Source organism: Microchirus variegatus (assembly GCF_963457635.1).
Source record: "Microchirus variegatus genome assembly, chromosome: 4".
Taxonomy (NCBI): Eukaryota; Metazoa; Chordata; class Actinopteri; order Pleuronectiformes; family Soleidae; genus Microchirus; species Microchirus variegatus.
This window is the reverse complement of record NC_139805.1, coordinates 35,531,107-35,551,068: the sequence shown is the minus strand read 5'-3', so window position 1 is coordinate 35,551,068 and position 19,962 is coordinate 35,531,107. Positions and strand designations below refer to the sequence as shown.

General features: G+C 42.9%; 2 protein-coding genes across 4 annotated transcripts; one reads left to right on the top strand and one right to left on the bottom strand.

Moving 5' to 3' along the window:
- Positions 1-276: 276 nt before the first annotated feature.
- On the bottom strand, positions 277-3,209 carry dohh (deoxyhypusine hydroxylase/monooxygenase). 2 transcript variants are annotated; one of them, XM_083888582.1, is made up of 6 exons: positions 3,165-3,209; positions 2,037-2,143; positions 1,752-1,919; positions 1,580-1,656; positions 1,204-1,459; positions 277-1,127 (listed from the first exon to the last, which is right to left on the bottom strand). In XM_083888582.1, the coding sequence occupies exons 2-6, from the start codon at positions 2,140-2,142 to the stop codon at positions 817-819; spliced, it is 918 nt and encodes a 305-aa protein (XP_083744708.1). In that variant the 5' UTR covers position 2,143; positions 3,165-3,209; the 3' UTR covers positions 277-816. The 2 variants fall into 2 exon arrangements, with proteins under 2 accessions (XP_083744708.1, XP_083744707.1); XM_083888581.1 differs by having other exon boundaries at positions 2,037-2,146; positions 3,165-3,195.
- Positions 3,210-4,069: 860 nt separating this feature from the next.
- cherp (calcium homeostasis endoplasmic reticulum protein) lies at positions 4,070-15,791 on the top strand. Of its 2 annotated transcripts, XM_083887636.1 has the most exons (19): positions 4,070-4,205; positions 5,414-5,587; positions 6,768-6,806; positions 7,258-7,565; positions 7,666-7,817; positions 8,185-8,296; positions 8,387-8,476; positions 8,768-9,074; positions 9,167-9,327; positions 9,835-10,083; positions 10,277-10,472; positions 10,556-10,881; positions 12,008-12,141; positions 12,236-12,322; positions 12,416-12,568; positions 12,652-12,759; positions 12,839-12,987; positions 14,967-15,152; positions 15,235-15,791. In XM_083887636.1, the coding sequence occupies exons 1-19, from the start codon at positions 4,181-4,183 to the stop codon at positions 15,270-15,272; spliced, it is 2,994 nt and encodes a 997-aa protein (XP_083743762.1). In that variant the 5' UTR covers positions 4,070-4,180; the 3' UTR covers positions 15,273-15,791. The 2 variants fall into 2 exon arrangements, with proteins under 2 accessions (XP_083743762.1, XP_083743763.1); XM_083887637.1 differs by lacking the exon at positions 6,768-6,806.
- Positions 15,792-19,962: the final 4,171 nt, after the last annotated feature.

The window sequence follows — 19,962 nt, the reverse complement described above, 5'->3', positions numbered from 1 at the left end:
TCACAATTCTGACAAAGAGTTCTGAGGAGTAAATGAAGTGTGATTTTTAACCAAATTCTTGAATTTCTTATTCAAATTGTTGGAGATTAATCGAGTAATCGTCGCAGCAGCTCCATCAAACCCATTCATTAACATTAAGACGAGTCATCTGTTGGCTTTATTAAGCGTTTATACGTCAATACAGTGGTCTGTAATATTGTTGACAAACATAACCTACAGGTCCCAGGTGTTATGCAATACATCCTCAGTGACTGATCAGGTGTTTCTGGTCTTTCAACATCACTCTGAGGTGGTCAGACCTGAACCTGGGGTGTTGCATTCTTTTCTCCTGATTCAGTTGTTTTTAGGCTTTTTTTGAACAGGTACTGCACCATTAGAACTGAATAGAAAAATATATATATTGCTGTTCCGTGCAAAACAGTCCAACCTGTCACATGATCATGATTCAGTGATGTCAAACGAGCCGCTTCCTAAAGGCAGTCGAATTTAATCATTCCCTCCAACTGGTTTAAACACAGTAGTTCTGTCTTAAAAAAAGTCACAAAAAAATTGAAGTTTAAAAGAAAAAACAAGAGATGTTAACATTGAGCTGTAAGGCGAGATAAAAACGTGAGCAAATAAGACAAAAAAGGGGGGGAAAAAAACAAAATTAGAACGTTTCTCCATCTGAATGCAGCAGTATCTTTGAGATGAGAGAAAACACAGAAACACCCTCATCCCACACAGCTACGAGCTCACTCTCGTTATAATTGGAGCTCTTTTTCCATTTCCTTGAATTGTCCCAGTGATTCAGAGTCACAGTCCCGTTAACCACCGCTAACCCTGTAGCCTGGCCAGCTCGTCCGCGTACTGGAACTGTCCGCTGTTCTCGTGCTCCAGCATGTCCAGAGCCACCTCGCAGCTCTCCTTGACGACGCGCTCCTCGTCTCCGCGGTAACGCTGCAGCACGCTCAGACAGTCGTCTTTGCCGATGGAGCCCAGGGCTTCGGCCGCCTCGTGCCGCACCATGGGGTTCTCCTCGGGTCGCTCCAGGGCGGCGCGCAGGGACGGGACGGCCGCCGGGTGCTGCATCTGACCCAGGACGTAGCCGATCTCGTGACGGAACAGGGCGCTCGAGCACTGCAGGCCTGGAGACCGAGGGTGTCATGATCACTCACATTTATCAGAAATGCTCCGTAATCGTTTGTAACACGATGATCTTACCGTCTCCCAGTGCCAGCACGGCCTCCTCGCTGCCCAGGTTGCGCAGAGCAAACATGGCGCGGTATCGTTCAAACAGCGGCAGTGTCTCGTCGAGGAGGACGCTGCGCAGCTCTGAGGCGCTCTTGCTCGCTGAAGGAGGAGCCGGGTCTACGGAGAGGTACGGACTCTTATCTGTGCGCTCTTCTTCCAACTGTTTCTCTCCACCGTTCTGCAGCCACTCCAGGCGACGAACGGCCAACTGACAGGTTTCTGCAACCTGACGCGGGTACAGGGACCAACTACACTTAAACTGTACCGGTACTTGGGTATCTCTAAATGTCTCAAACCTTAAGAAAAGTAAAAGTGGATTAATATTGAATTCATGTTAAGTTCTTACCTCAATGACCGGGTCCTGGCTGTACTCTTTCAGTAGATCCAGAACCACAGGATCACCAATCGCTCCCAGAGCCTCTCCTACAAACACAAACACAGGCAGAAGTTGCACAGTGAGCAGAAATAATCTCTGGAGACATGATTTGAAGGTTGAAGTAAGCTGTGTCTATATTCACCTGCTTCGTGTCGAACCATGGGCTCCTGCTGTACGTCTTTGAGGACGGCGGTCAGAGTCGGGATGGCCTGTTTGTCCTGCATCTGACCCAGACAGTAAGCCAGTTCATGCTTCAGCAGCGCAGACTCGTCCGCGAACGCCTTACTGATCCAATTTATGGCTTCAGCGCCTGAGAGTCACAGCTTTAATGAGTTCACGCAGTTAAAAAAAACCCTCCTATGATCCACGTGAAGGTCCCAAGCCAGTGTTTGCAAACCACTGGTTATGACATGTTATGGACATTTACCTCCCAGGTTCCTCAGGGTAAACAAGGCTCTGAACCGCCGGGTCAGGTTCAGTCCTGGGTCCACCAGAACCTGTCCTATTGTGTCCACCTGCTCCAAACTGGCCATTCTGCTACACAGAAAGAGAGAGAAGTCAAACACATAGTACACAGTACACAGTACACAGAGTACACAAGTACTAAGTACTACAAGCTCATATAGTAAAAGAAAAAAAAAAGTTTTAAATCCTTTTTTTAGCAGCTTTAGTCCATATATTGAGCCAATATGAATAATATACTATAATATTTAATAATCTAGGTATTTGTGTGTGATATTTGCACTGTTTTTGTTATTTGGACAGGCTGCAACAATTACTCAATCATTATTTTGAGTTTTGAGAAACAACAATCGGCATTTTTCAACATTTTCGGCTCCAAAAAAGTACTAAATTATTCAACAAAATAATAATACTCAAAGTAATTGTTAGTCTCAGCCGTTTAACTTTCTCTGTTCAGTTTAATTTTTTGTATTTTTATTCTTAGTTTTTCCAGCACTGGTGTTATTGTTTACTCATCTTATAAATAAAGTTTTTTCAATCCAATCCAACTTCATTTATAAAGCACTTTAAAAACATCAGCTGAAACAATGTGCTGTACATCAGAGATAAATAAATAAGACGTTCAAACCTGTGACATAATAGACCTAAGAACAAACAATAAAACAATATTAGGTTATTCCTAATAAATACATTTCAATAAAACTGTATTGTGACGTAACTGTAGGACAATAATAACATCTGTAAACAATATGGGTTTGTTTTTAGCATTGTTGTTATTGTTATTACTATACAATTACACAGGGAAGTTTGTAAAAGTAAGAGTGAAAATGAAAAATAAAGGTAATGTATGGTTTATTTCAGTGAGTCCGTCCTTGTCTCAGGTCACATAACAGATGTGGAAGCCACGTTTCAAACCAAACCAGTGTGTCCACCAGCTGAGGTTACGAAAGCCTGACCCGGCTCAGGCTAACTGTTAGCTTCCTCGGCTAAAATAAATATATATATGTAGTAAACTTTCAGCTTAAAAATCACACAGTCATAACGTTAACCCACAAAAACCAACATGTAAGAGTGAAAACACAGCAAAAAATACCTCAACAGGAGGAACTCCGGGTTCAGGTCTGACAGCTACTTCACCAGTCTGCCACTACTGCAGTGGTGCACGCGCCCCGATACAGCGAGCGACAACTTCCGCTTTTTCTTCTTCTACTCCTTAAGTTTGGCAAACCGGCTTATTGCTGCTTTACTGACACCTACTGGGCTGGAGTTGTGGAACTTGATGTTTTTAAAAACATTCACATTAATTCTGTGTTTACATCCTTTACTCTTTAGTCAAAGTCTACTTCAAATAACACCACAAGTGCAAATTAGCTGTATAGCTAACTCCGGTATAGATAACATAAGATAACATAGTACTCAGTGGGGAAATTGACATCACAGCAGCAAATATAAAGATATTAAATTACAAACATGCATTTCCACATCTGTGAAAGTACAAAATATATAGATATTAACAATAAGACTATAAAAAGTTGAAGTAGATTACATTGTACATGTACATTATAGACTGTTACTATACAGTATGGGCTTCATATTTTCAGTACAAATAAGGATTGAACATTAGATATTGTACATGTATTTCTCACTTGTGTAAAGATAGGATTTGTACGGAGCTCCGGACATGACATGGTAAAAAAAAAAAAAAAAAGTAAATTGTAAATTGAAATACTATTTAAAATAGTATTTTGTGGCCACGGAATAGTATTTTGCTTTTTTTTTAACCATGTCATGTCCGGGGCTCCGTATATTTGTTATGTATATAAATAAACTGTAATAAACTAAACTAAACCAAAAAAAATCCACATTTTAATATTTTTTTCTTATTTCCCCCGCCTGACCACAGGTGGCGCTGTGACGTCTCACACAACAGCTCTTTTGCCGTGGCGCTGTTTCTGTATATGAGTTCTTCCGGTGTGTTTCACATTGGAAATGCGAGGAGGAGTGTGTGTATTTTTTTTCCTGATCGTTTAACGGAATACGCAACAAATTGTCTCCTTTTTCGGGGACATTTTCGTCGGTTCAGCGGCGTCGCTGTGACTCGAGTCAATCATGGATTTACCCACCGCCCCCGAAGGTGAGCAGTTTACGGTGCAGCGATGTGGTGTTGGCTTCCATTGAGCGGTGGTTAGCATCCATGCTAACTGTGGTCTGGTTTCTGCTGTTTATAACACGGGCAGCTCACGTAAGCGCTGCATTTAGCACCGAGGATAAAACTAGTAACGTCAGTGACTAAATGTGTTTACAACAATGTTGTTTTTATGATTAACGGTTTATAAAAATAAGAGAACAGTGCAGACCTAGCTAGCCAACCGCTGTTGCGCATTTTGCCCATGATTATGCCTGGCGATATTTCTACCGGTTATTTAGAGTTTTTACCCTTATTTTGAAAGTATTATAACTATTGAATTCTTCATTAGTAATTTAGTAATTAGTATTGAAGCAATGTTATTAATAAATGTATGTGTATGATATACTATAGTAGGGCTGCAACTAAGGTGATGGACAGTATTGGACCCTTTGCCGATATCCGATATGACGATATTTTATATACAATATATAAACACATTTATTAGACCACTACCCCATATACGATTTATGCCACATCTTCCCTAAATTAGCAGCACTGGTAATTATCAAGATATTTTAGTTATCTTCCTGTAAAGGTTAATACACCAGTATGTAGATGGTCTTTAACTAAAGATATTATTAATGCTAAATTTGCAAATTTAAAATTGATAATGAAAATAATCGTTAGTTGCATCCTTAAATGTGTGTGTATATATGTGTTTGTGTATATATATATATATATGTGTGTGTGTGTATATATGTGTGTGTGTATATATATATATGTGTGTATATATATATGTGTGTGTGTATATATATATATGTGTATGTATATATATATATATGTGTGTATATATATACACACATATATATATATACACATATATATATATACACACACACATATATATATTTATTTATATATATATATATATGTGTGTGTGTGTGTGTATATGTGTATATATGTGTGTGTGTGTGTGTATATATATATATGTGTATATGTATATATACATGTATATATCATTTGCAAAAAAAAATTCTTGAATATATAATGTCCAATGTCAATTAAATCAATTAATTAACGTGGACCATGTGCCACAACAAAGTTATACAAACAATTTAAGGATGCAACTAAATGCAAAAAGAGTTCCAAAATTAAATCACTGTAACATCTGACTCTCACTGCTCTGACCGTATTTATCTTGTTTACTGCTGCAGATCAAGAGCTGAGGAACGTCATCGACAAACTGGCCCAGTTTGTCGCTCGAAACGGGCCCGAGTTTGAGAAGATGACGATGGAGAAGCAGAAGGACAACCCCAAGTTCTCCTTTCTGTTTGGAGGAGATTACTTCAGCTACTACAAGTGCAAGCTGGCCATGGCGCAACAGCAGCGTATGTAGTTAAGAGGACATTCCACCACCGTGATGATGATGCTCTCGATATAGCTGAGTTATGTTGGTGGGATGTTTGGTTCATTTGATACTGACGATCATACATACAGCAGAGCAATGTCTATTTAGGACAGTTTGTTTACCAATGTAGAGAAAACGTTTGTTTCCTGTTTGGCCGGAGACCAGACTGACTTTCACACGTCATTTAAATGTGTTCTTTTTGCAGTAGACTTGTTTTTGTGTTTATTTATATAACCTTTACATGTAGGGCCCGTGTTACTGAAACCACATGGGACCTGCGTCATTGACCCACTCAAAGGCCACGCCCACTTATGGAGCTTTTCCATTATACAGTTCTAGCACTACTCGGCTCGACTCTAAGCAGTTGTTTTCGTTCTGCTGAATCATTAGAATCAAAAAAAAATAAACTCAACGGTTTATGATTCGGCTCACGATTGTTGGCTTTTGACTAAATACACCAGACTCCTCTGTTAAATATTGATATTTTAGAGATTTCAATTGTTAAATTTTGGAGATTAATGCCTGTTTTCATGGATTTTTAGGATAGTTCTGATAGTTACGCATTTTGTGTAACTATGTCGTCATTTCAGTGACGACACTCTCTGATTACATCACATTTTAGTGTTTAAACAAAACACCACTTAACAAAAAACAAGAGAGTAGGGTCAAGGATGCTAGAACTGTATAATGGAAAAGGACCATTAGTATTTACCCAGGTAGCCTGGAAAGGGTTCTCAGTAGGAATGGGATTGAAGTGTTTGAACACGCCTGGGGCCTCCATGGAAACCACGGACAAACCTGCTCAGTTGTGGACCCATATTTTCAGCCTCAAGCACATGAGCTACCTCATGTTCTGTAGAAGAAGTGATTAAAACCATTTACCAGAGAATAAGAAGCTGATCTTTAACCACAGATATCCTCTCAGCTGGACTTTTCCTACTTAGAAGAGCCGTCCTGCTGCTCCTGCTGGCTGTTTAATATATTCTTACCTTCTGATTGACAGAGGAAACCAGACCTGGACCCCGTCTATTTTTTTTTGTAAAATTACGGTTTATATACTAATATTTTCCGTTCTCAGGTGATGGGAGAGTTGTGGCTGATTCTGTGACTTGTGAAGAAGAACCAGTGCACTGCATTAAAGTTTGCTTTTCTCCACTTAGATCCCTCTGCCCACGATGGGGAGGAATATAAACCTGAAGGTATTTATTGATTTGGAGCCAGGTGTTGGCAGATGAATTCAAAGGGTTGGAAAGTGACTTTGTGTTTTTTTCATTACATTTGTTTGCTGTTTTGAAGTTATTATAAATATGTGAGCCCTGGAAATGATAAAGAACTTGAAACGCATAGGTTGTCTCACTATGAACGTGGCTGCCAGAGGATACACAATGAAACACTGATTTTTTTTAATGATTATTTTGATGCTGACTGCATGTTTTCAAAAGAGTTCTCTTCACTCTTTTGCTTTGTTGCTGGGCAAATCATTGCTGTGGAACCATTACATCTTATTCGACCTTTACAGGTCACTTTGATAGGAATAATATCATTATCTACCATGTTTATATGGTTTATCTTTGGATCTTCACACAACCTGAGCCCTGAAATCAAAATTGTGCATCTCTTTTTTTTTCCTGCTGCTGTGCTATTTTGCAGATATGTACAACCCTGGCGCTAAAGACGTGCTCGACATCCCTCCTCTGTCCATGCCGATGATCGCTCCGCTCCCCATCCCTCCGCCCGCCGCGCCCTCCATCGACGAGCTCGTCCAGCAGAGTCTGTGGAATCTGCAGCAGCAGGAGCAGCATCTGCACTCGCTCAGGCAGGAGCAAGTGACGGCGGCGATCGCTCTGGCGATGGAGCAGCAGACGCAGAAGGTGCTGCAGGAAACTCACCTGGACGTCACCGAGTTTGACAACCTGCTGCAGCCCATCATAGACACGTGCACCAAAGACGCCATCTCTGTAAGACTTTTCTGTCTTTAGTAAGTAAGAGATGATGAGTGAGCGTATAAGAATAATCTCATTAATTTGTTTTATTTTTGTTTTGTTGTGTTTTTTTAAGGCTGGGAAAAACTGGATGTTCACCAACGCCAAGGGCGCGCAGCACTGCGACGTGATGACGTCGCATCTCCGCAACCGCATCACCGCCGACGGGGCGCATTTTGAGCTCCGCCTACACCTCATCTATTTGACCAATGACGTCCTCCATCACTGGTACACTCATTTCGATGAAAACACACATTTATAAAGACACGATTGGCAAAAAAGTCCCAACATCTGTATTCTATGTCAATTGTCTATTGCGTTACTTTTAGAATAACCTCTCTATATACATATTACATAATAAATAGAAAAAAAAAGGCACGACATGTTTTCTCTGACAGGTAAGGGTCTACTTAAACCAAATAAGTCCTTAAACACAATAAAAAATAATACTTTATTAACTATAAAAAGAATTAAATTGACAATACACTATGCCAGTCACCGGTGAAGTTAATTTGGGGCTTTAATAAAAGATGGATTATGTATCTTTGTATGTAATAAATGAGAATAATGTGTTATTTGTAATGTCTTCTCTCAGCCAGAGGAAGCAGCAGAAGGATTTACTGGCAGCCATACAGAAAGTGGTGGTTCCCATCTACTGCACCAGCTTCCTGGCTGTGGAGGAAGAGAAGCAGCAGAAGATCACACGGGTAAACAGGCCAGCTTCTTTAACTCGACAGATTATATATATATATCTATATTTTTATATTAAATGTGTAATTCCATGTCCTGCTCCTCAGTTGCTGCAGTTGTGGGAGAAGAACGGTTACTTTGACGACGAGACCATCCAGCAGCTCCAGAATCCAGCTCTGGGCCTCGGCCAGTATCACGTGAGTGGATCAGCACCAGACTAAGAGCTTTTAATTTACCCTCAAAATCAAATTTTTTATGTCACTGTGGGTGATTCCTATCAGGTTTGTGTGTTTCCTAAAACCACATGATGTAATATACAGTATGTAAGGACATACGGAGATGTGATCTCCATGTTTTGAACTAAAATATTGAACTTTTTGACTTAAATTCACCTTTTCCGTTCTCTCCATAATGGAGATAAGTAAATAACTGGTGTCATGGTACTTGACTCTCACTCACACTTCCTCTTCCTCGTTCCTCTCCCTCAGGCGTCTCTGATAACAGAGTACGCTGCGGTGGTGCAGCCCATCCAGCTGGCCTTCCAGCAGCAGATCCAGACTCTGAAGACCCAGCACGACGAGTTTGTCGTCAGCCTGAAGCAGCAGCAGCAGCATCAGCCCCAGCAGCAGCAGCATCAGCCCCAGCAGCAGCAGCAGCAGCAGCAGCAGCAGCAGCAGCAGCAGCAGCAGCAGCAGCAGCAGCAGCAGCAGCAGCCTCAGCCTCAGCCTGTCCCTGTACCACAGTTAGCTGCTCCCAGTGAGCCTGAGAAACCTCCACCTATGGCCACACAAGCTGGTGAGAAGACTCTCACAACCACACACATGTGCAACCGCGCATTTTAGTGAGATATTAAATGTTAAAAACCACATGTATTGTGTGTCGTGCAGATGTGAAGCCCGCCATGTCAGGTCCTCCTTCAGGGGACTTTGATGGAGCTTCCTCCAGAACACAGGAGCCCGGCAACACCAGTGGACCCTCAGATATCCCCCCCAACAAGCCTGGGTGGTATGACCCCCAGCACATGGGCCCCTGGAACCCCAATCAGCCGGTAAAGACATCCATCTTCTTTCTTACTTGTTTTTTTTTTTCTTACTTATTTTCTTTCTTTCTTACTTATTTTCTTATCTTCTTTCTTACTTATCTTCTTTCTTACTTATTTTCTTTCTTACTTATCTTCTTTCTTACTTACTTATCTTTTTTCTAACTTATTTTCTTTCTTTCTTACTTATCTTCTTTCTTACTTATTTTCTTACTTACTTATTTTTTTCTTTCTTACTTATTTTCTTTCTTTCTTTCTCTCTTACTTTCTTATTTTCTTTCTTTCTCTCTTACTTACTTACTTTCTTACTTAGTGACTTTCTTAAGCCCTCTCACCATCTTCTCACTCTTTTACTTCTTACTGAAGATCAAATCTTGGCAACTCCCTCCACCTCAGTAACAGTAAAACCATTTTGGCTCAAAATCCACCCTGGACATGTAGTTTCCCTCTCATCTAAAGACGAGTCAGAGTCGGTCCTCATGCCCCTTCCCCTTTCTCTCTCCCCCTCCCCCGCAGCCTCCCTTCGACCCAAACCAACCTCCCCCTCCCTGCCCGCCGTGGAACAGTCACGAGGGGATGTGGAACGACCAGAGGGACCAGGGCAACTGGAGCGGAGGTCCGCCCAGAGAAGGCGGGCCCTGGAGTGGACCGGGTGGCTCCGAACCGGGTCCTTGGAACTCGTTTGACCAGCAGCCGCCATGGGGGAACCAGCCTGACCAGCCTCCCTGGGGCCAGAGGGAGCCGCCGTTTCCTCCACGCATGCAGGTCAGTATTTGTATTTACTGGTGATAGAGTGCATCTCCACCTTTAGAGGACATGTTTCTAGATACATGGGCTTCAGGAAAGATGTTTTTTATTGACTGAACCATCAGATTTGTTCCAGTTTGAGATACTTCATGAATCAAAGGCACAGAAACAAACATTATAACGGTGTTTTCTCACTGCTGCTGTTCCTCAGAGACCTCCCCATTTCCGAGGCCCCTTCCCTCCCCACCAGCAGCCTCCGCCGTTCAACCAGCCGCCGCCGCCGCCGCACAACTTCGGACGCTTCCCTCCGCGATTCATGCAGGACGACTTCCCTCCCAGACACCACTTCGACCGGCCGCCGTACACGCAGCACCGCTTTGACTTCCCTCAGGGAGAATTCCCCGGAGGTGAGAGGACAGAGAAAAGTTATTTATCAAAAACGTTTAACGCTCCGCGATTCTGAGCCGTGTTCTCCTTTTGTTTTGCTCAGAAATGCCCGGTCCTCCTCCTCCTCACCACCATCCCAACCAGAGGCTCCCACCGCCCGGTATGGGGGCGGAGCATCCTCCTTGGGGCGGCGGTGGTGGTGGAGGTGGTGGTGGCGGCGGTGGCGGCGGTGGTGGAGGAGGAGGTGGTGGTGGAGGAGGAGGAGGAGGCGGCCAGCACCAAGATTTTGGCCCACCGCCACCCGGCTTTAACGGCCACTCGCCTCACGTACGCCACCGACCGCAGCCTCCGGCCCAGGACGACCCGAGCCTGGTGCCAAACGTGCCGTACTTTGATCTGCCCGCTGGACTCATGGCCCCGCTCGTAAAGGTAAGTCCATTTAAATGATAACAGAAATGATATTTGTGTCGATAATTCGCAGCATTTCAAAATAAAAGTCTTCACAATAATAGATGTTTTTATGAAGCAAATTAATCTGTAAATTAAGCGAAACAAACTTGATATTAAGTGGTTACTTTATGATGCATTTTAATAACTTAATTAAGCACCAACACTGGCTGGATGAAGGCTAACACTAACTAATAAACAAAGGTATAATCATTAATGAGTTGGGCCAATTAACCAGCATTTGCCGATTATTATTTATTAAGTTATTTTAAAAAACTAGACATTTTTGTCCTCGGAAGCTTCATAAACGTTCCTTAAAAAGTCACAAAAACTTTATTTTTTCATCCAAAAGCTGTTGTTTTTCACTGTCTGTGGCACGTATTTAATATTTAGTTTATACATTATTGTTTATTGAAATACTGTGCAGACATAAAACGTAGATTGGAGAAATAGACCATTGGTGTCGTTAAAGGTGCATTATGTAATAAATCTAAAGCAACTGGCCATAAAATCCTCCTAATATGTCACAGATACTCAGGAATAATGTTCATATAACAAACTGAACTCACCAACAACAACAGTACAGACAAAATATTTGCATTAAAAAATATATTTTGCAGACTGCAAATCATGTTTTGTCAAGTGGCGCCACCTACCGCCGTCTACCGATCATCGCAGTCAGTAGAGTCTCAGCTGCCGAGCGACCACGGGTTGCCAGATCTGAGCTAAAATGTTGGAGAAAATGAAACCTAAAAGACCCCAGTATTTTGAATTTGAGCGTAGTGACTGTTTTTAGCCACATTCTTACATATGGCGCCTTTAAATAACTTGTCACTGAAGATTTTTTTTGTCATCATCATTAAACTGTCATATTTTATAATATAATACATACAATTATAATATATTTTATTATTGGAGGTGAAAAAAGGGGGAAATTGGCTCAATATAAGGACTAAAACCCTGTATTTGTTGACCTGTGAAGGTTCTCAGTCATGGAGGTCACGGCTATCTTCAGTTGTTGAACTGAAACAGATTAGATTAGGTTAGATTAGATTAGAAATGACGTTATAAGAGCATTCATTAATAGAATCTTCTGTCTCCCGCTCAGCTGGAGGACTGTGATTACAAACCTCTGGACCCCAAAGACATCAGACTGCCTCCTCCGATGCCTCCCAGTGATCGGCTGCTCGCTGCTGTCGAGGCTTTCTACAGCCCTCCCTCCCATGATCGTCCTCGGAACAGGTACGCGCGCTAGTTGCTAAAACGTCCACTAGGTGGCACTGTTAGACCGTAGATGATGGAGGAGATGATGACCTGTGTTCTGTCGGTCCATCAGTGAAGGCTGGGAGCAGAACGGCCTGTACGAGTTCTTCAGAGCCAAGATGAGAGCCAGGAGGAAAAAAGACCAGGAGAAACGCAACAGGTCGGTCTCTAATCTGGAGAGGACGACGTCTGGAGTAAGATTAAAGAGATTTGAATCTTTTAAACCGATTCGACTCGTTTGTTTTGTTTCCAGCACTCGTGGAGGCAGTCGCTCCAGGAGTCGTTCTCAGAGCAGAGGGAGGTCCTCGTCTCGCTCCAGCTCTCGCTCTTCGAAGTCGTCCAGGTCGCGATCGCGCTCGTCGCGTTCTCGCTCGCGCAGCCGCTCGCGCTCCTACTCGCGATCCAGGTCGGTGAAAACGTGCACAGATTTGCTCTTGCTTGTTGTTCAGATGTGTGCTTGTAACGTCCGAAACGCTTCCTTGCGTTTAGATCCAGGAGCAGATCCAGGTCGTCTCGGAGTCGCTCTCGCTCCAGGTCCAGATCACGTTCGCCCTCGAAGAGACGCCGCGGAGCCAAGTCTCGTAGCTCCTCCCCTCGGTAAGTCCACAGTCGCTCTCCTGAGATGATTTCACGCTCGTCTTCGTCCGTCTTAGACTCTCTCTCTTGCTCTGTGCAGCTCCACAACAGCGACGCCTTCTTCCTCTTCTTCTGCTGCTGCTGCTGGTGCTGCTGGTGCTGCTGGTGCTGCTGCTCCATCGTCTAAAGTGGTCCCAGATTCCAGGTTAGGAGAGGAGAACAAGGGACATCAGCTGCTCATGAAGATGGGTACGTTTGCTTTTTTCATTTGTTTCATTCAAACTGGAAGTTTAGTTTGCAAGCAAGAATTAAACCCGTCACGGGAGGACCTACGAGCACTTGTTTTGCGTCACTTTTTAGCCCCTCCCACTTTTAATTTTCCATGCTTTTTCACCAAACCATTGAAATAGGTCCATTTTCACAAGGATTGATGCGGTCGCAATAATCTGTATGTTTTGGGGCCTGAGAAAGGCCTCAAAAATGTGATTTATTTGGCAGAAAAAGAATAATAATAATAATTCCTTGCATTTCAAGACAATTAATAAATGACTATTTATTTAATGTAGGGCTGCAGTCTATTATTTGGCTGTTTTTATAGACAAATAACTGAATATTAAAAAAAAAAACTGAATTATTTTGCCTTGTGGATAAAAATAGAATCATTTTGCCAAATATTTCTGCATTTTCTGGCTTTTTATGGACCAAACAACTTGAGCTGCAACATTTAATCACTTATTAATTCAATAAGCAACTGTTTTATTCATCAATTTGATCAGTTTTTTTAATAATTGAAGCAAGTTCTCAGATTTTTATGCTTCTTTAATGTGAACAAATCCTGTTTTCTTTGTCCCACATAACAAAGGAAATCATGAAAACAGTCTTTTTATGGACTAAACACCTTTGGCTACAACAATTAATTGCTTATTAATTGATTACTAAATACATAGTCATACATTTTGTCAATATTTTGATGGTTTTGAGTCTTTTTTTAATGATTTAAACAAATTCTCAGATTTTTCCTCTTCTTTAATGTGAACAAATCCTGTTTTCTTTGCACAACATAACAAAAAAAATCACGAAAACTGTCTTTTTATGGACTAAAAAAATTGGCTACAACAATTAATCACTTATTAATTAAAAGTCAACTGTTTTATTCATCAATTTGATCAGTTTTTTAATAATTGAAGCAAGTTCTCTGATTTTTCAGTGTCTTAAATGTGATGAATCCTGTTTTCTTTGTCCCACATAACAAAGGAAATCATGAAAACAGTCTTTTTATGGACTACACACCTTTGACTACAACAATTAATTGCTTATTAATTGATTACTAAATACATAGTCATACATTTTGTCAATATTTTGATGGTTTTGAGTCTTTTTTTTAATGATTTAAACAAATTCTCAGATTTTTCCTCTTCTTTAATGTGAACAAATCCTGTTTTCTTTGCACAACATAACAAAAAAAATCACGAAAACTGTCTTTTTATGGACTAAAAAAATTGGCTACAACAATTAATCACTTATTAATTAAAAGTCAACTGTTTTATTCATCAATTTGATCAGTTTTTTAATAATTGAAGCAAGTTCTCTGATTTTTCAGTGTCTTAAATGTGATGAATCCTGTTTTCTTTGTTCCACATAACAAAGAAAATCATCAAAACTGTCTTTTTATGGACTAAACACCTTTGATGTAGGGGTAATCGCTTATAAATTGATTACTAAATAAATAGTCATATATTTTGTTAATATTTTGAGTCTTTTTTAAAGATTTAAACACGTTCTCTGATTTTTCAGTGTCTTTAATGTGATGAAATCCTGTTTTCTTTGTTCCACATAACAAAGAAAATCATGAAAACTGTCTTTTTATGGACTAAACACCTTTGTCAACAAGGATCAATCACTTATTAACTGATTACTAAATAAATAATCATATATTTTGTTAATATTTTGAGTCTTTTTGTAACTATTTAAACACGTTCTCTGATTTTTTTTCAGTGTCTTAAATGTGAACAAATCCTGTTTTCTTTGCACTACATTACAAAGAAAATCACGAAAATGAACGGGTTAATTCATTATTAAGTAAACAATCAACTATTTTGTTCATATTTTGACGATTTAAACACGTTCTCTGATGTTTCAGCGTCTTTAATGTGAATATCTTCCCGTCAGTGAAACCTCATCATGAGCTGATGTGATGCAGTCGTTGTGTTTCGTCTCTTTTGCTGCAGGATGGAGCGGCTCAGGCGGCCTCGGCGCTAAAGAGCAGGGAATCCAGGACCCGATCAAAGGAGGAGACATCCGGGACAAGTGGGACCAGTACAAAGGCGTGGGCGTGTCGCTGGACGACCCGTACGAGAACTACCGCAGGAACAAGAGCTACAACTTTGTCGCTCGCATGAAGGCGCGAGAGGAAGGTACGAGAGCGAGAGAGATCTGTGAATCCAGAGGATTTACAAAAAAAAAAACACACAATCTCACTTTATCCTCTCTTCTCAGTGAATCGTGAACCTCCGGAGGCTCCGCCCGCTGAGTGAATCCTCTACGACCTTCTCGTCTTCTCCATCACCTCCACCTCCACCTCCACTCAGGATCTGGAGTCCAGATCCAAGCAGGATTCCAGTCGTTGTCTTTCTGCAGACCCAGTACACACACACACACTCGTGAAGCTTGTGTCTCCTCAGAGAACTGGACTGTGATTTTTTAAATTCAACAGTCTTTGCAGGGAGAGACTTGAACTACGTGGACGGAGGTGAGTGGACACTGTGTCTCCACAGAGGACAGACACACACGCGGACACGGATTTAGAGCTATTTTAATTTGAGCTTTTACAGTTTTCCCCCTCATTCCTCTCCAGTTACTTCACCCCAAATCTCCGTTAAATTATGGGTCTCGCCGAAGAATAATTTAATTGTTTTCGGGGGTAAAAACAAAAACAAAAAAAACACACACAACAAAACTCTTGTGTTCACTCTTTTGTCGTCTTCTACACAGAGATAATGTAAAGTCTGTCGTTTAGTTGTAGAATTCAAATAAATCCCATCAAACAAAATTTATCCTTGGTAAGAAATCAGTGTTTATGTTTCTGTACTAACTCAACTCTGTGTTTACCTTTTCTTTTAATATGATATTTTTAGGAACTGTAAGAGAAGAATGCCACTTAAATATCACAGATTAATCTTTACTTTCTCATAGATCTTTTAGAAAAAGAGTCAAAATTTAACACTTTGAGTTGAGCTGCAAATATTAATCAGTTACAAAAAATTGACTCCGTTTTTCCTGAATTCTCATAGATTCTCTAAAATACCCACAGGTGTCTCTCTGTCCGTCTTTGAATTGGTTCAAATATATGTGCAGTGACATATGCAGCCACACGAGGGTGCTGTTGGAGAAGGAATAGTAGATACATCAGAGTTCATTTTTACCCGGAACTTCACACTGTTTATCAACAGTACACACCTGACAGGGACATTTCAAGAGACAATAGATGTCCTCTGTTCTCTCTACTCTGAGCCTGGTTGTGTTGGCAGATCCACGATCGCTGCCATGCTCAAGGGCTCCGAGCCGCTTCTCCAGCGTCATCCCAGGGCTGGAAACAAAAAAAAAAAAAAAGAAACCTGGGAAAATGTCAGTGTGGAGAGTTTGAGACGGAGCAGAGCTCTTTAATGACGGGGTTCTAATATTTAATGTCCTCTGGACGAGGCTGGAGCAGAACACATGTGAGCACGTGAGACACAATAATTAGACTTTACATGATTCTGATCAGATTCTCTGAGTTTGACCAAAACCAGACTCTGGAAACTCGTGTGGACGTGTTACAACAAACTGACTGATCATATTAATCATAATATTGTGTTCAGACTTCAGTGTTGCAACTCAAAGGACACCTGTCTCCTGTCTCGTCCCCATCTTGTCTTCTGACCCCGTCTCGTCTCCTATCCCCCGTCTCACCCCGTCTCCTCTCCCGTCCTCTGTCTTGTCTCCTCTCCCGTCCCCTGTCTCATCCCGTCTCCTCCCGTCCCCTATCTCGTCTCCTCTCCCGTCCCCTATCTTGTCTCCTCTCCCGTCCCCTGTCTTGTCTCCTCTCCTGTCTCCTCTCCCGTCCCCTGTCCTGTCTCCTCTCCTGTCTCCTCTCCCGTCCCCTGTCTTGTCTCCTCTCCCGTCCCCTGTCTTGTCTCCTCTCCTGTCTCCTCTCCTGTCACCTCTCCTGTCTCCTCTCCCGTCCCCTATCTCGTCTCCTCTCCCGTCCCCTGTCTCTTCTCCTCTCCCGTCCCCTATCTCGTCTCCTCTCCCGTCCACTGTCTCGTCTCCTCTCCTGTCCCCTGTCTTGTCTCGTCTCACTTCCCGTCTCATCCCCTGTCTCCCCTCCTATGTCGTCTCCTCTCCAGTCCCCTATCTCGTCTCCTCTCCTCTCCCGTCCCCTGTCTCCTCTCCCGTCCCCTATCTTGTCTCCTCTCCCGTCCCCTGTCTTGTCTCCTCTCCCGTCTCCTCTCCCGTCCCCTGTCTTGTCTCCTCTCCTGTCCCCTGTCTCCTCTCCCGTCCCCTAGCTTGTCTCCTCTCCTGTCCCCTGTCTCCTCTCCTGTCTCCTCTCCCGTCCCCTGTCTTGTCTCCTCTCCTGTCCCGTCTCCTCTCCCGTCCCCTGTCTCGTCTCCTCTCCAGTCCCCTATCTCGTCTCCTCTCCTCTCCCGTCCCCTGTCTCCTCTCCCGTCCCCTGTCTTGTCTCCTCTCCCGTCTCATCTCCCGTCCCCTGTCTTGTCTCCTCTCCTGTCCCCTGTCTCCTCTCCTGTCTCCTCTCCCGTCCCCTGTCTAGTCTCCTCTCCTGTCCCGTCTCCTCTCCTGTCTCCTCTCCCGTCCCCTGTCTTGTCTCCTCTCCTGTCCCGTCCCCTGTCTCATCCCCTGTCTCCTCTCCCGTCCCCTGTCTCCTCTCCTGTCTTCTCTCCTGTCCCCTATCTCGTCTCCTGTCTCCTCTCCCGTCCCCTGTCTCCTCTCCTGTCTTCTCTTCTGTCCCCTATCTCATCTCCTGTCTCCTCTCCCGTCCCCTATCTCGTCTCCTCTCCCGTCCCCTGTCTCTTCTCCTCTCCCGTCCCCTATCTCGTCTCCTCTCCCGTCCACGGTCTCGTCTCCTCTCCCGTCCACTGTCCCGTCTCCTCTCCTGTCCCCTGTCTTGTCTCCTCTCACGTCCCGTCTCATCCCCTGTCTCCCCTCTTATGTCGTCTCCTCTCCAGTCCCCTATCTCGTCTCCTCTCCTCTCCCGTCCCCTGTCTCCTCTCCTGTCTTCTCTTCTGTCCCCTATCTCGTCTCCTGTCTCCTGTCTCCTCTCCCGTCCCCTGTCTTGTCTCCTCTCCTGTCCCGTCTCCTCTCCCGTCCCCTATCTTGTCTCCTCTCCTATCCCCCGTCTCACCCCATCTCCTCTCCCGTCCCCTATCTCGTCTCCTCTCCCGTCCACTGTCCCGTCTCCTCTCCTGTCCCCTGTCTTGTCTCCTCTCACGTCCCGTCTCATCCCCTGTCTCCCCTCTTATGTCGTCTCCTCTCCAGTCCCCTATCTCGTCTCCTCTCCTCTCCCGTCCCCTGTCTCCTCTCCTGTCTTTTCTTCTGTCCCCTATCTCGTCTCCTGTCTCCTCTCCCGTCCTCTGTCTTGTCTCCTCTCCTGTCCCCTGTCTCCTCTCCTGTCTCCTCTCCCGTCCCCTGTCTTGTCTCCTCTCCTGTCCCGTCTCCTCTCCCGTCCCCTATCTTGTCTCCTCTCCTGTCCCCTGTCTCATCCCCTGTCTCCTCTCCTGTCTCCTCTCCCGTCCCCTGTCTCCTCTCCTGTCTTCTCTCCCGTCCCCTGTCTCCTCTCCTGTCTCCTCTCCCGTCCCCTGTCTCCTCTCCTGTCTTCTCTTCTGTCCCCTATCTCGTCTCCTGTCTCCTCTCCCGTCCCCTGTCTCGTCTGTCTCGTCTCCTCTCCTGTCTCCTGTCTCCTGTCTCGGGGGACATCATTATTTTACCTTAAACTGAAGATAAATCCACTCACATTTCACACACTGGACCTTAAACTGCTCACTAATTAAAGTAGTCAATATTCAATAGTCAATAAAGTTCATATATTTTAACACTTAAACAGTCATTTTTAAGCTGTATTTGTCACTTATTGAATCACAACTATATGTTTGCATCATTTTTAAGCCACAGCTCATTTCTGGGATTACCTGATTTACACGATACGACTGTAACACAGAACAGTTCAGATGTTTCTGCAGCCAAACATTTTCAGTTTTCCATGAACCGCTCTTTTCCTCTGCTTCGTTCTCCTGTGAATCACCGACACGACTTCCGGTGTTTCCTGTGTCTAAAAATAGAGTTTTCCACCGTGACACAAATCACTGTCATCGTAAAAAGTTACACCTCAAAAAGAATCATGTGATTGTCCACCGTCAAAACTGTTAATTTTGAGACCTTTTATACTCAAGTTGTTAACTAGAGACGCAACTAATGATTGTTTTCATAAAAGATGAATCTGTCGATTATTATTGTCAAAAATAGCCTGAAAATCTAGTCATTTTCACACTGTAATGAGTAAAAGAAAAACAGCCAAAATCAAAATAATGTTTATTAAAAGTTATCCTTTACTTGATCAAGGCAACTTTTATCATGTATTCCTTAGAATTCTTTATATTTGTGCACACACTAATCGCGTATTTAACACATACTTCATAGTTTCATAGCTTCTTACTGTGTGATTAAAGCTTAAAGTAAAGCTCCTTTATCCTGTGCTGGCTGAGATCATTTGTTTTCTTTTCAGGCAAAAATAAGAACAATTCATCAGAAACATATTTAGACTTATTTCGCTGTCGTATAAATCATTTTTTGCAGTGAATTGTTATAATAAATCTTAACTGAAAGGTTGGGAAATCCAAATTAACACTCGTAGCAAAGTCAGAAGAGACATTTTTGTCCTTTTACAGGCACTTTTTTAAGGAACAAAGGGAAACCCTGTCAGGCTGACTGCACATTATTGCTTTCAAATCTAAATATTGAACTGTGCGGCTAAAGGAAGACGAGGAGAATCAAAACAGTCATGAGAATGTGTGGTTTGAGCGTTTATGTGGCGACGCGATTCGAGGATGAGAGGACGACCATTGTCCTTCTGCTGCTTTACAATAAGTCTAAATATAGACTCTGTAGTTGAGCGTTGAACCACAGACCTTTTTACTTTACCCGCTCTCTCCTGTTTGAACCCCAAAGCCAGAG